The sequence below is a fragment of the Gouania willdenowi genome, chromosome 13, assembly GCF_900634775.1.
Source record: "Gouania willdenowi chromosome 13, fGouWil2.1, whole genome shotgun sequence".
In the NCBI taxonomy this organism is placed as follows: Eukaryota; Metazoa; Chordata; class Actinopteri; order Blenniiformes; family Gobiesocidae; genus Gouania; species Gouania willdenowi.
Genome location: NC_041056.1, coordinates 30,143,881 through 30,159,289, shown reverse-complemented (window position 1 = coordinate 30,159,289; position 15,409 = coordinate 30,143,881). Strand labels below are relative to the sequence as shown.

The 15,409-nt window shown below is 39.4% G+C and overlaps 1 protein-coding gene across 4 annotated transcripts in view; it reads left to right on the top strand.

Moving 5' to 3' along the window:
- The window catches only part of numbl (NUMB like endocytic adaptor protein), a 105,726-nt gene extending 94,465 nt beyond the window's left edge, over positions 1–11,261 (top strand). For all 4 annotated transcript variants that reach the window (XM_028464187.1, XM_028464188.1, XM_028464186.1 and 1 more), the window contains 3 exons: positions 1,164–1,433; positions 7,349–7,528; positions 8,124–11,261. In XM_028464187.1, coding sequence (XP_028319988.1) covers positions 1,164–1,433; positions 7,349–7,528; positions 8,124–9,238 — 1,565 coding nt within the window. In that variant the 3' untranslated portion in view covers positions 9,239–11,261. The remainder of the gene's footprint in view (positions 1–1,163; positions 1,434–7,348; positions 7,529–8,123) is intronic.
- Positions 11,262–15,409: the final 4,148 nt, after the last annotated feature.

Genomic DNA, 15,409 nt, shown 5'->3' with positions numbered 1-15,409 from the left:
AATTCTCATGCAGTTTTCACGGAGTTTGTTTGTAATAAACATCAGACATGATAGATAGATACAGTAGATAGATAGATAGATAGATAGATAGATAGATAGATAGATAGATAGATAAACAAATAGAAGAAAATGAACCTAGAAAACATTTAGAAGTGCTTAGGTTTTTATTGACAACGTTGTTTAAGGCTATACATTGCATTTGACAATTATTATTGTATAATTGTACTACTACTGTATTAATGTTATTGCTATTCTTATAATTATATTCTCATATTATTTAATGTTATTGCTATTATTATATTCTTATATTACATTATTATTATTATTATTATTATTATTATTATTATTATTATTATTATTATTATTATTATTATTATTATTATTATTACCATTACTATCAGTATTACTATTATATCATCATTATTAATTATTGTAGCCAAAGAACTGAAATATTCAAGGATGTGGGTGTGGAGATTAAGTGTTGAGTGGTAAAAGCAGCACTTTAAATACATCCAAGCACCTTGTATCATAGCTACATGTGTGACGTTTTAAAAAAAATGTAACAGTTTGGAAATCGGTTCAAAATTCAACAAATAATTCTACTTAGAGATTGAGAAATACCTCTTTCTGTCATAATGTCCATGGACCGCTGCCCCCACCATAACAGGTCCAAGATGGCGCGGTGCTGTTGACCTGTCCCTCCCCAGTCGATGCGCCATCTACGTATATAATGTATATGGTCCCAAACTTTTGAGACTTTAGGGTGTGCAATTCTTCTTCTTCTTTACAATGTGAATGGTGAAGTGACACTGCTCCCAGCAGTTCATGTAGGGTACTGCAGCAAAAGTGAAGCAGAAAGCAGCCGCCGTCCTGATTTTATCATTCATTTACAACATTAAATGACACGTTGATGCAAATATTTGGAGTCAATGTTATCAATTATGTTACTAATCATTTTTGCATTATTGTATATGTTACACACATTGTGGTTGGTGTGAATCTCAAGACAGTCTATATTATATTATTTAATTCTATTTTTTCATTTGCCCCCCTCCGGCAAGAATCTCAAACTCCGCCTATGCCCAAAGGTTATATTAAGTGAAGAACCAGAGTAAACACTGGTTCCCAGCAAAAGTGAAGAATAGGTTTTCTTCCCTGTCCAGACCAGTCATCGGTGATGCCAGCCCTCCCTCCCGGCACCGCCTCCCCTCCTGAAGGTGCAGCTTCTCCCATGGAGCGTCCAGAGCCAGGCGGGCCTCACGCCATTCCACGCCGCCACGCGCCCATCGAGCAGCTTGTGCGTCAAGGCTCATTCCGAGGGTTTCCAGCCCTGAGCCAGAAGAACTCTCCCTTCAAGAGACAGCTGTCGCTCCGTCTGAACGACCTGCCATCAACACTGCAACGCAAGACCGACTTTGAGGCCACAAACCCAGGTGAGATGAGAAGTGTACGACATTATACGCAGTCTTGATGTATTTGTAAATAATCAAAATATAAAAACAACTGTGCTTAGAAAGTTCATGGTTATGTTCGAAATGTCACACTCCGTTCTATGCACTACAAACTCTGAGAAGTGTGGCGACATGAGTACCCACTTCATAAAGAAGGAGGGCGAGGACATGCAGGTGCTCACGTAGCTTCAGAGCCACAGCTTGCTGGGGTCGGGGAAACTAAATGGAGCTGAGTCGTGTTACCTTTGGCCACATCTCCCCCACACAGACAAGAGACTGGATGACTGACATGAGGGTCCACTATAGAACAAACGTGCACAGGTGCTGGGATTGATGTCACCCAGCCTGTAGGGAGTGGGAGATGAGGAAAACAAACACGTACGCGCACAGCGGTACATCGAGGTCGGAAAAGTTTTGGAGTTCATTTTCATTTATTGTGTGATTAATTGATTTATTGATTATCATCCCATTCCTAGGTTGGATAAAAGAAAAAAAAGAAATCCATACAATCTATGACACACTAGATTGTTATGTTTGTTTTTATTTTTGTTTTGTTTTAGGGTTTGTTGTTTGCAAACTGTTTTTTTGTTGTCGTCTTTTTTTCCTTCCCAAAATTTTCGTGTAGTTTTTGTGAATTCTGCGTATCATTCCACCCTGATAAATGACTAATGCAGACAAAACTCAAAACTTTAAAGTCCTTAATTACCTTAACCTAGTTCATTTTAAACCTGGAGAAAACATGAAAAAGATGCTCAGAAAGGTTTCTTAACATGTGGAATTAAGATCAGAACCTCGTTTTTTTTTTCTACTTTTTTGATGATTTTTCTTACTGATAATATTAGGGATGTGATGTTATTTTATTAGGAGAATGCTGACCATTTACCGGTAAATCAATTTGAACACTATGCTAAATAACTGCACATTTATTTCATCATATTTGTCATTGGACCACTGTAAGGAACCACTGACATCTGTTTGCAGAAGTCTGAGTAACCTTATAAAAGACTTGGATTTAGAGTTTAGATTCTTGATCCGAGCCCTATTCGAGTTCTGGCTCGGGCCTCATTTTTAACTTTTTTTTTTTAAATCACTATTACATTAATATTATTTTTTAATAAACATAAAAACACTTATATACTTATTTTTGTGGTATCATTTCTAAAGTGAGTTCTGCTAGTAGAGGGACGGGATATTGACGGCGTTGTGTTGCGTTTTGTTGTTCATCGTTCACATTCACTGAATATTATTTGCTGATTTTGCTCATTTGCTGCTGGAGCGCAGGGAACAAATATGATTGCGTGCTTCAGTCAGGTCTGCGCTCCACGCACGGGACCCTGGTCTGGTCTGCATACTGTAACGGACTGGGTTCTATGTTCTGGTTATGTTCCACTTGTGTGTATTCAGTGGTTAACTGATGCTGAGATTTCCCATGGCAGTGAAGGCATCATGGTTCCATGCAGCTTTCTCTGCCAATGTGTGTCTTTGTTTACATTTGCTCTGACTGTTGATTGGCTGGGAGGCTGGGGAAAGGGCGGGCGTAAGCAGGGAAAAGAGTGATCAATTCTGTTCCCACGGTAGTGTGAGTGTATGACGGTGCGAGGCACCTCGCAGCAATATGTTCAATAAAATAATAATTTACGTCGGGTTTGCTTCAGGCTCGGGCCTACAATTTAAGTTAATGGGTCGAGTCGGGCTTTATGCCTGCAGGCCCGGATCGGGTTGGGCTGGATTTTTTCTTCCCGATCTAAACTCTACTTGGATTCATGTTTCAAACCCTAATTATATTGACACCACACCACAACAAACATATTTATTCAGTACAAATGAAACACTACATGTGCATCATAACCCCTACCGTCAGTTTTTGTGGCTGCTTTTAGTGTAATATCTTCCTCTCCTTTGTATTGACTTGGTTTGCGCGGCATGCATGGCCAATTAGTGAGTGATTTGATAAAGTCCTGTTATTGTAGCCGTTAATGAAAGGGTGGAGGACCTTTGTTTGTGAAAAGCTGCCTCTGTGCTGCATGAATGATTACTGACAGTCTGTATAGTAAAGCACACAGCAGCATCCACTCGGCCTGGGTTCATCAGGATCACAATACTCAATGATGATATTGATTATAGTCATTATAGAAAATGAGTCGCTCCTCTGACTGGAATACTCAAAGGTCACTTTCATTCATTGCTGCTCTCGTGCACTTCTTCACATATTTTACCCACTTAGGATGCTCAGTGGGTATGTAAATGGAGTAAAATGGAGTTGATTTTATATAGCGCTTCATCACCACACTGAAGCAGTCTCAAAGCGCTTTACATATCAGCTCATTCACCCATTCACTCTCACATTCACACACCAGTGGGACAGGACTGCCATGCAAGGCGCTAGTCAACCACTGGGAGCAACTTAGGGTTCAGTGTCTTGCCCAAGGACACTTCGACACATAGTCAGGTACTGGGATCGAACCCCCAACCTCTCGATCAGAAGACGACCCACTACCACCTGATCCACGGTCACCCTGTAGTGGAAATGACTGTGATCAGTGTGAAGCGAACACACTGGAACGTGTACGATTCATCCTTTGGCTCTCTGAACAATGTGTGCATTGATTTGTGCGGTCAATCAGCTGTCCTAGTTTGGAGCTGCCACTGCACTGTGGAAAGAAACATACGTACTATCATTTCAGGGATCATTTCTATAATTCTTGACTTGAGAAATGTGTTTCTAGTGTCTGGTGAGGAGTGGTGGCCTAGTGGTTTAAGAAGCGGGTCAAAGGCTCAAATCCCACCCGGCCTATCACTGTAGGATGTTGAGCAAGTCCCTTAACCCTAATACCACTGTTCATGGGTAAAATGTAGGCAAGAGTTTCACTACGATGATGAATGAAGTTTACATTATTATTAATATTAAAGGACTGATGTTGATCTGCATGTCCACCAGTGCTGTGCAATACAGAGAAAGATTTATATCACAATATAGGTAGATTTATATCCTGATAACACACATACACACACACACACACACACACACATAATATAGTGTTTCTTCCTTAAAATTACATGAAACGAATAGAACTTAAAAATAAATAAATACATAAAATGAATTGAATGAAAAGTTGCTATTCATTATATGTTTTACTATTTATAAAAATGGTTTCTATAAATAAATTGGTAACATGACCTTTCCCTATTTCTCAATACCTTTATGATTTTGCGACTTTTTTCTGCGATTGTTACGACCTAAAACACCTGATTTTTCTGCAGCTTTTTCCAAATATTGTTTCAAGAGTTGTTTTTTTTTAATAATGCTTTATTATTTTCTATAACTTTGCAAAGATCATAGGTCACAGGTCAATTTCCAAAACAAAAAAAAACCCTCATTGCTTTTCAATTATTTTATATCATTACAGAAAAGAGCAGATTTACAACAATTTACCAAGGTATGGATAATTTTGCAGTGTAACGGTTCAGTGCAGATAATATTACACATTATCAGGGTTTGCGTAATCTTCACAATTAAGTAATATTTGTGACTTTTGCTACATATACTGTTGTCACTTTGATTCGATACACTACCAGCAATACCATACATTAGTGATACATTGAAACCCCTGGCGATACGATGCGATATGATTCGCCCCGTTCACGATTTGATATTGATTTGATGGCGATTCAATACTACACAATGCAATATGATTTGATTCAACATGATGCAAATACATTATAGTAAAACATTTATACAGTAAATACAGTAAGTAGCTGCAAGTCAGTATGGTCCTAGAGGCAGAGGATTTATTGTATTCTTTATAAGCAGCAAATTTAACAAAAAAAGTGCACATTTTGCTTCTAATCTCTACTAGTATCTCTCTATGCATCACTTTATGTCATTTCTTTTTAGCCTCTTAAAAAGCACAACAACAAAACAGGCCTTTTCACAAGTAGGGTTGGGATTTGGAACCAGATTCAACATAAGCAATAGGAATCAGTTTGAGACCTGTTTATCTCATAACTTAAACAGTGACACAGCATCACTCTCAATGTGTGACTTAAAGTGACACTTTCAATAGTACAATGTCCATATTCCTGTCTGACACACAGATACTAATATGAACTGTTCAGCAGGTATTAGGCTAATACAGTAGTGATCAATGGTTAGCGGCTCAACTAGTCCTTGACATTTGGATCACCTATCCTTCTATTCTATTATGTTTGTCCCTCTGTTCACTAACCCTAACAAGTGGAAGCGGATGGCTGCCACCTCTGAACCTGGTTCCGCTGGAGATTTTTTCTTATAAAAAAAAAGAGGGTTTTTTTCTTCCCACTGTCACTAAATGCTTGTTCATGTGGATCTTGTTGGGTTCTTTCTTTCTTACTATGGACTTTATATTTTGTTAAGCACACTGTGATTACTTTGTTGTAATTTGCACTATATAAATTAAGTTGAGTTGAGTAGTGAGGAGCAGAAAGCATTAACATTTCTAATATGAATAATACTAATAATAATAACCTTTCACTGTTAGGTATTTCACAACTCTTAGTGCAAAGGAAGATGCAGACTATACTTTTGATCGAACCTTTTCTACATAATCGTAATGTGCCTGCGTTCTCACTGTATCAAGATGGTCGAGTGGTCAAAGGCATATAACTTTGTTGCGATACAAATGTGCTTCATGGTGTCAGGTACTGACTTTACCTCTGTACTGAGATTTTAACCTAATTCTAAGCCAATCCAATAAACAAATAAAACATTATTATTGTTTTTTTTAGCAAAAATTAATTTTCCGGTAGTGCGTAAACAATCTCAGTACGATGCAAACTTAGTACATGACACCGGCTTCAGTTCGTGTTAAAAACAAAACGCGCAGCAGTGATGGTGCATTCAACGTGCCTCAAAAACACAGGATAGAATGAACTACAACAGGAAAAAACCACCCCACGACCCTGAAAACAGTATGGATGGATGGATGGATGGATAAAAAAATCAATGCAACCATGGATTTTACCGATGCAGGCACACAGTGACCGATGCATCTCGATTTCACCTGTAAATTGTACCGATGCACACTGAATGAATCGATACACTTGCATTGCGCACATTGTGTCTAGATTACGATTTGTATCAATTAATCGCCACATGCTTGGTTGCCACGTGTTCTGATTTGTAAATTTCTGTGTGGAAATGCCACCAGGGGGCGCAAAAACCATCAATAATGGCCACTGCTATCGTTTTAAACCGTACCTGTAGTGAATTTCACTTGCAAGCTCCATCAAAGAACATATATGATAGTAGAGGTTTCAACCACATACATTGAATTAGCGATGTGAACGATAGAAGGTATGGGTGTCCCGATCCGATATTGATATCGGATATCGGTCCGATTACAGCCTGAAAACGAATATCAGATTTTATCTGACTGTATCTAAAATCTCTAATATAAAAGCTCCGATAAGTTTTTGTTCTTTTTGTCCCCGCCCTCAGTTGTTCCCACCATATGCTGACAGTAAAAAATAACTGAAGTGAACTTGAATTGTTGACTATTGTTCTCTGTTTGAGTAACATCACATGATCAAGCCTTTTCTAACATTCCACACTACAAAATAAGTAATAAGAGTATGTATGATTCGTGCTGATATTGTATCATATCGATATCGGTATCGGCCAATACTCAAGGCTGCAATATCAGTATCATATCAGAAGTGAAAAAGTTGTATCGGGACCTCCCTAATAGAGGGTTATATTGTACGGTAGATTTTTTTATATATTGTTATATCTCACGGCATTAATGTCCACTGTCTTCTCAGTGGATGTGTTATCTTATTATGTTAACTCACCTTGTTTTCTTCAACTTCCTATTGGCTTCACATCTGATGTCTCTGCATGATTTTTTCCTAAATACCAGATATGGACATGGGCTTGGAAGGAGAGGGAGACAGCAGCATCAACGCTCTGTGTAGTCAGATCAACACTTCCTTCACCAAGCCATCAGAGGAACTTTACATCAATCCCTCCATGTCTGCTAACGGACCACCACCCTGCGTTTTACCCCCTGTTCTGCCTCCCCCGCCTGCACCTGCACAAGGTACAAAAAACATCACATAATTCAATAATTGAAAACTTGTCAATGACGGAAACCGCCTTAATTTTGACACTATGGTTTTTTTTATTTTTATTTGCCTAATTCCATAGTCCAGTGTATTGGAAATGCATCGAAAAAGAAAAGGAGATATGTATCATACTGTAACTCAGTAACCTTGTGACCAAATTTGCCCTATTCACTCGCGTTGCAACCACATATTTTTCATATACTGTGATCATGACATATCATAATGCTTTTTCAATTAATACCTAATAGATCAAAGCCCCTACCTTCAAAATAAAGGGAAAATATGTTTTAGGTGTAATGACCCCCTACTAACCAGAGACCATTGCATAAAGTTTTAGGATTTCTTATCTTGCAAAATATACAAGGTGTACAATTGTATATTTTTCTTCCTTTAAAACTGTTCCTATGCCAAAAATAATAATGCATCAATAATCAATTCTGCTATCAATTAATGACACAGTCAAGACTATAATATTTCACTTTGGCCATCGTTTTTGGAAATACTGCATATTTAGTGTTTTTCCTGCTGAAGGAGTGCACATGGGTTAAATTGCTGCCTTTTCTTTTCTAGTTACTTCCTCTTGGGTGCAACCAGAAGCTCCTCTACAGTCCCCGCCTGCCTCGGGGACCATGCAGATGCACAGCGGCCACAGACGTACGCCGTCAGAGGCTGAGCGATGGCTGGAGGAGGTTTCTAAAGCAGTCAAGGTCCAGCAAACTACCCCCCCAGGTCCAATCATCCCCGCCATCCCGGGACCCCCGTCATTATCCACTAACCAAATGTGTAGCCATCCAACCACCACCTCAGTCCATACAGGTACCTTGTCCAAGCCTCTGATCTCAGCCCCCGCCGCTCTGTCCAGTCAAACATTGATGCCCCTCCCTCCCATGTCCATATCATCTGTTCCTCTAATACCAGGCCCCCCAGTGTCAGGGCCCCCCATGTCTCTTCCGTCCATGTCAATCCCCACCATGTCAGGTCCAAGTATGACCGGGGCACCCATGATGCAGCCCTCCCTGCCCGGACCCCCAGGCTCCCTTCCAAGCTCCATGCAGCCTTTCCCTTTGGTATTCGATGCCACTCCGGCCCCCGTGGGAATGTTTCCCAGCCAGCCTGTTGTTCAACCAGCCTTCGTGCCCATGCAGACCTACATGCCTGGTCTGGCCAGCAGCATGACCTACCCTAATGCTAGCGTGCCTGTGGTAGGGATCACACCGTCGCAAATGGTGGCCAACGTCTTCTGCACTGCCACTGGTTCCTCCAGTGCAGGCGGTGCTATGGGTGCAGCGGGTGGGGGTCCAAAGGTCGGGATGGTCGGAACAGTCACGCAGCACCACTCCTATCCAGGAGCTGCAGGAGGGTTCCCCACCCCTCCGTTCTCCTCGACCCCTCCCTTATCAACAGTTGTTAACGGACTTCCACCACACAGCAGCACATCCATGGCTCTGCAGAATGGGACTTCCACCACTGGGGGTATAGGTGGCAGTGGCAGCAGCTGGCCACCAGAGGGCAGTCAGTTAACAGCTCCAGTAGTCAGTGGTTCCCAAGAGGATGATCGTTTTGAGGCCAAGTGGGCAGCACTGGAGACCAAACCAGCAACGCAGCAGTCTGGGAACAAGGCTCCAGAATCAGGAGCAAACCCGTTCTCCAACAATCTACTGAAGACGTTTAAGATTGAGCTGTGAGATGAACCCCCCCCCTCAGGCTGTAGTCTGTAACTGTGGTCTTCACATCTTTGCATTGAATGAGAAGCAGGTCTTGAACATTAGCCTAGCAACATGCTAAATAAAACATTGATTTATTGCTTTCTTTTTGCTCCAGTGTACGTCACTGGGCCTAAAATGGAAGATCAGGTCTCATGCTTTTCTTGACTCCGCCTGCTTCCTGCATCTTTTTCCAGCTTTTACATTTTCACTGTGGCTTTACTTTACCGACTGCCAGCTCCTGGATGTACAGCAGCATGTGTCCCCGTGACGGACCAACCACAGAGGAAAGAGAAACACACTTCAGTGATTCAGTTCTTTATAACAGCCTCCTCATAAATACATTCCAGTCTCATGAAACATTTTTGCTTGGCTTTGGTGGAGGCACATATGGTTACATCACCAGACACTGAGAATCTATCGATGAACTGAACCAGACTGATTGATTTCAGAGAAGCAGAGTGATCGTTTAGTTAGGACTAGCTACACATGAGAGACTCCACCTAACCTTCCCCCAAGAAATCAACTGACCAATAGTTATGATTTATGGCCAAATAATTATATTTATTGTATTTTATTTTTTATTCTAACAAAGCAGTGTTTTGGGAGCATGACGTCTTTTTCTCTGTATTTATTTTTTTGTTAAATTGTAGAAAAATAGGTTACCGACAGTCATAGAACGAGAGCTTTGTGTCAAAATGAATCACGTGACAAAAAAACCAAATAGTCAGGGCTCACAGTGCAGTGTGTGACATATGAAACAAATGAGTGTATTCCGTGGCATGCCTCTTCTACCTGTTTGTCCTCTCATATACATGAGTTACTCCACTGCTGCTGGGGCCACATGTGTCTTTTCTAATGCCTGCTTTGAATTCACCTCAGTAACTCACACACTCTGGACATTACTGCACAACGTCATCACACACACTTTACTACAGTAACTCAGTGAGAGCATTTATAAGGTAACACTGTGCAACAGGCTGAAAATGTAGGTTTGGGATTTTGGATTAAATGTCCACTCGACAAATCATTTTCACATTTTAAACAGGGTATAGTCCTTCACGTGCAGTTTAACTTCTGTAAATCTAATTCTACCTGAGAGTTGCAGTTTGCATTGAACATGAGCAGATAAAGGCTTCACTTTACCCATTATCTACCACAGAACAAACAAAATATATCTTTTTACGTCTATTATATGACTTGTTTTTTATGTTTTCTTTAGAAGACTTGAAAGCTAGCACAACTAAGGGCACATTTTCAGTCAAAGAACATTTGCAGGGCTTTTCTAAAGATATATAATTAATTATTAATGACAACATCTCAATGATGATGAGAAAGTTCCAGATATATTGACATCAGGACAGTTTTCATTTCTTTAAATGCTCTTTTTTGATGTTTTATATTGTTGAAAGTTTCTCCACACAATGGCCGCTTAGCGGCGCTAGCGCATGAATTGGTAGCTAATGCGGTCACTGTGAAAACTACTACAAAGAATTTGTTGATTAATTGTGTTGAATTTATTTTCCTTAAACTCAACCTGTCAATCTTCAATGAAAAATATAAAGCATTTGTGATGTTTCGATTCGACTAATTTAAGGCATGATTTTAACCTTAGCTTTCCATTAGCTTTAGCCGTCACAACTCAGATGGCATAAACTGGTGGTTGACAAAAAAAAAAATCTTGCTAAAAGTTGTTATATGTGTGTTTGTAATTAGTTTTAAATATTTTCTGCAACAAATTCAGTCAAAAGTCTTATAGTTTTATGCTCACCTCAGAGTTAGCTTCCCTTGGCTTACTGCCATTTAATTTTCAACAAACACATGAAAGTAAAATGTTGTTTCTCTGTTAATTTTTAAATACTACAACAAAGTATTTACACATTATGTTTTTAGATACTGATGCTGCATTCATTTGCCCTTAAAGGTGCAGTCCGCGACTTTCAGATCCCTCTCTCCCCCTCCCTCCCCGCTGCTCTATTGCCCTGCCTCCAAACTTTCCAAAGTCCCTCCCTCAGAGAAGCTAACAAGCTAACGTTAGTCCGACGGCAACACCGCAGTAATATAACATGCACTGTTGAAAGCATATTACTGCAGAGCTTCTCTCTCTTTATGTGCACACACCTCAGCAACAACAGCAACAACACAGTGTCACTTACAGCAGCCCACACGGAGGCTGCTGTGCGCACATAAACACATGCACCACAGAGTTCTAGTGTAACAATATCAAATCAAACATAATGTAAATCAAGCAGCAGTAATTACCTTTCAAGCAGAAAAGTCACCAATTCCATCTTCTACTCCTCCAGACCATACACTGTAAAAAAGATGGCGCTCTAGCTCCTGGAAAAGGGGCGGGGCCTGTGAGCAACAGCTGTCAGACGGCCCATGAAACACAATCCTGGCTCTGATTGGTTCTTTTTGCTCGGTCACAGTGCATTCTGGCAATCTGCCAAAGGCTGCAGGAGCAGCAGGGGGCGGGACTCAATGAGTCTGTTTTTTTCACACAAACTACTAGTTTGATGTAAAGCTGTCCTTACATAGTGACTTCTTTAGCAAATTTGACAAAAAGTCACTTTTATGAGAGTTACAGACTGCACCTTTAAATACATGTCAGTCTTTAGCATTAATAAAGGTCCTAATGATGCGCTTTAAATGTATCCAATGTTTTATTCTCTCCAGGATTCAGTTTATTTCTTATGCTTCTGTCACATTCATAAAACTTGCGCTTGCAACCGAGAGAGAAAATCCATTGATGCCATCACTGATAATGATTTATTAAAATATGGTTATTTTATTGTTACAAAATGCACCATTCCTTATTCTCCTCATTCTAACAGTGGTATGTGAAGGGCTGCTCTTCATGCTATAAACCTGACCACAGATGGACCACTAATGTCTCTACTGATTAGATTTCCTGCTTATTAACGTCCTACACCTTAAGAAGCTTATTTGGTCTCGTCACCTCTCTGAATCTGAACCAATGATCACAGACCAACATGTTCTACTCTTGATACCGATCCAAACTGCCCACTGCTTTCCTTTCCTTACAAAAACAGATTTAATAATGGTTTATTTTATTATGAATATAATTTAGCCCAGACTCTTGTTTGCACGCGCTCCAAAATTTAAATGTAGTTGACTTGGGTTCAAGCAAACTAAATGACCTCATGAACTTGATTGTAAAACCTTAGTTTAGTGATCGCAACAAAGCAAACAAGTGGAGTTTATTTTTAATCTTTATTTACAGAATTTTTGTATTTAAGCCAACATATTTGTATTGTAATTACATTGTACAAAAGATAAATAAAGTAATATAATAATACATCTGGTGTGGATTCTGGGCTCTTTTTTGATGTTTTCGTCTGTGTTTTGATGTAAATATCCTCCGTTTCTTTCACATGACCCCAGAATGAACCACTATCCAAACCTTTTTCGGGTCGTGACCCCCATTTTGATTTCACAAATATCCGGCGACCCCAGAGACATTTTCTTTTCTATAATCATGTTAATGAAGTGTGAGTATTAGTGACAAATGCGCCACCTCAGATATTTTTATACTGCATTTTATTTGAACTAGATTGATATTATAAAGTTTAAGTATAGAATACAGTTATTTGATATTGACTGTGTGTATATATATTCACACACACACACACACATACTGTATATGTTTTTAAAGAAATATTATTTCGTGCATTTATCCTTATTTGCTGTTATAATACTGATTTCTTTAATGTGCATTGCTTTATTAATTATATATAATGCATCCTATGTCAGTTCTTTACCATTTTTTACATTTTGTTTTGTATTTCTATTTTATTTCTATTTTAAAATAATGTTTAGTGTTTTTATATTTCAAATCTTATCATTATTTATTATTTTGTGGGTACATTCTTTTGTGTAACTTTTTTTGATTGGGTTCTTGTTTTCAAAAAAAATGTACGAAATGGTCAAAGACAAAGATAATCACGTACCTGTGCTAAGATATGTAAATTGGCAGTGGAATTTACTGTGATTCAATGGAGAGCCACTAAAATATGGCCTTGGGTGCAAATTCACTGTGTGATGCTGAGGTTCTCATTTCCTGAGTCTGAGTTTTCATTCTGTTGAGAAGGATTATTTCCTCCATTGCTGCTCATCACACTGACACACGTTACAGATCAGCTCCAGTGAATCCATCATGGCTTTTTGACAGGTGACAACAGTTGACAGCTAGTAACGTTACAGTGGTGACATGTCTGTTGTCTACCTTTCCTTTGTTTCTCTCCTCTGGGACTGAACTCTCTTCTCTTACATGTGCTGCTGTGTAATCGTCCTGTTCTCCAGTCAGCGCCGCTGATGCTGATGCTGATGCCAGCTTGGGTCACTAATGGAACCAGACAAGGCCTGTTTTCTTCTTAAGGGGCTATGAGAACTTGTTCACGCACGCACTGAGCGTTGGAGCTGTAGTAACCATCAGCAGGCCATTGTCCTCTAAACTGAGGGTAGATTCTAATGGTGTCTATAGAATGTATGAAAACAGGAGCTCTCACACAGTCAGACTTATTCATATTATTGTGTGTCATCTGTAAGTTTATAAATTACACTCACTGAAATGAGATTTTTAGGGTCGATACCAATATTGGGGTTTTTAAGAGCTGATATCCAATAGGGGTGAGCATTGCCATGAAACTGACGATACAATGCAATCCACATGTTACGATATGATATATCCCAATACTAAACAATAGGATATACATAATAACCATCTGTCCATCCATTTTCAAACCCGCTTGTTCCTGTGTTTCAGGGACGCGGGCGTCTGCCGCTGCCTTTCTCTGGCTCACACTGGGCGCTAGGCTTGAGTACACCATAAATATGGTGCCAGTCCATCGATGGGCAACGCATATACTGACAACCACTCACATTCACTCCTACGGGCAATTTAGAGACACCAATCAACTTAATAGTCATGTTTATTGATTGTGGGAGGAAGCCGGAGGACACCCACACAGAACGGGTAGAACATGAAAACTCCACACAGAGAGTGTCCACCCTAGGGTTTGAACCCAGGACCTTGTTGCTGTGAGGCAGGCGTGCTAACCACTAAGCCACTTATTTCATTTGTTTGAAAACTTTTGAGAACAAGTAAATGATAACAAACTGTAATTGAAGTACAGATTTAAAAAAACAAGTTGTATGTTTTATCAACATTACATATTTGAGACGGCCGATTAATCTGCCAGGCTATTGACTGATCCGGCTCTCATCACACTGTTTGTTTTTTTTTTGTTTGCTTTTAGTGACTGCATTGTGTTCATGATCTTTATCGTTTGCTTTGTAAATATTTTTACTCTAATCCAATTTAACTTTAGACGTATTACTTCTACCAAGTATTACAGTATTCACTCTAAAAGAAGAGTCAACACCTAAGTTTTTCTTATATATTCACATCCAATCAGGTAGTAGTGTAATTTTGTAACTAAAGTTACATTTGAATTAACTAGAGTCTACCAACATACCTGATGAATATAGAAAGACCTTGGCTACATAAGGAAGAGATGGTGAAGCTTGGTTACCATGGCGACACAGAAAAAGATTATTTTACAACATCAACAAAAATGGCAGGAATATAAAATACCTGCCACCTACACTTTGTAATGCAGTGTTAGTGTGTTACAGTATGTGTGACTCAATGCAGGTAAGATATGCTGTGTGTTGTGTGGGTTCACATCCAGTTAGCGTTATGTGTTTGTCCACTGATGGGATGCATTGTGTGTGTGTGTGTGTGTGTTTTTTGGGTGATAGCAGTGATAGCACTTACACTCAGTAAAGCTGTGTGTTTAATGGGCTATGGTTGGGTAGGATAATGTCATGCAACATGCACACACACACGTTTATCCTTCTTATCAATGCTTCATTGGACTAATTGGAAGAAACACACACACACACACACACCCATCAGAGCATCCAGTCCGGCCCACAGAAAGATTGTGTTCAAAATAAAAAATACAGCAAAAATAAGACTTTTAGTAAATTACCATTAAAGTTGTGGATAAATATGATTGTAGTTCTACATTATTTACAGTAATATTAAATTGCATTGATGATTATTATTTAAATTATCCCACAGAATTCTGGCAAAATTACATTGCAAATTTTGAGAAAATGTGT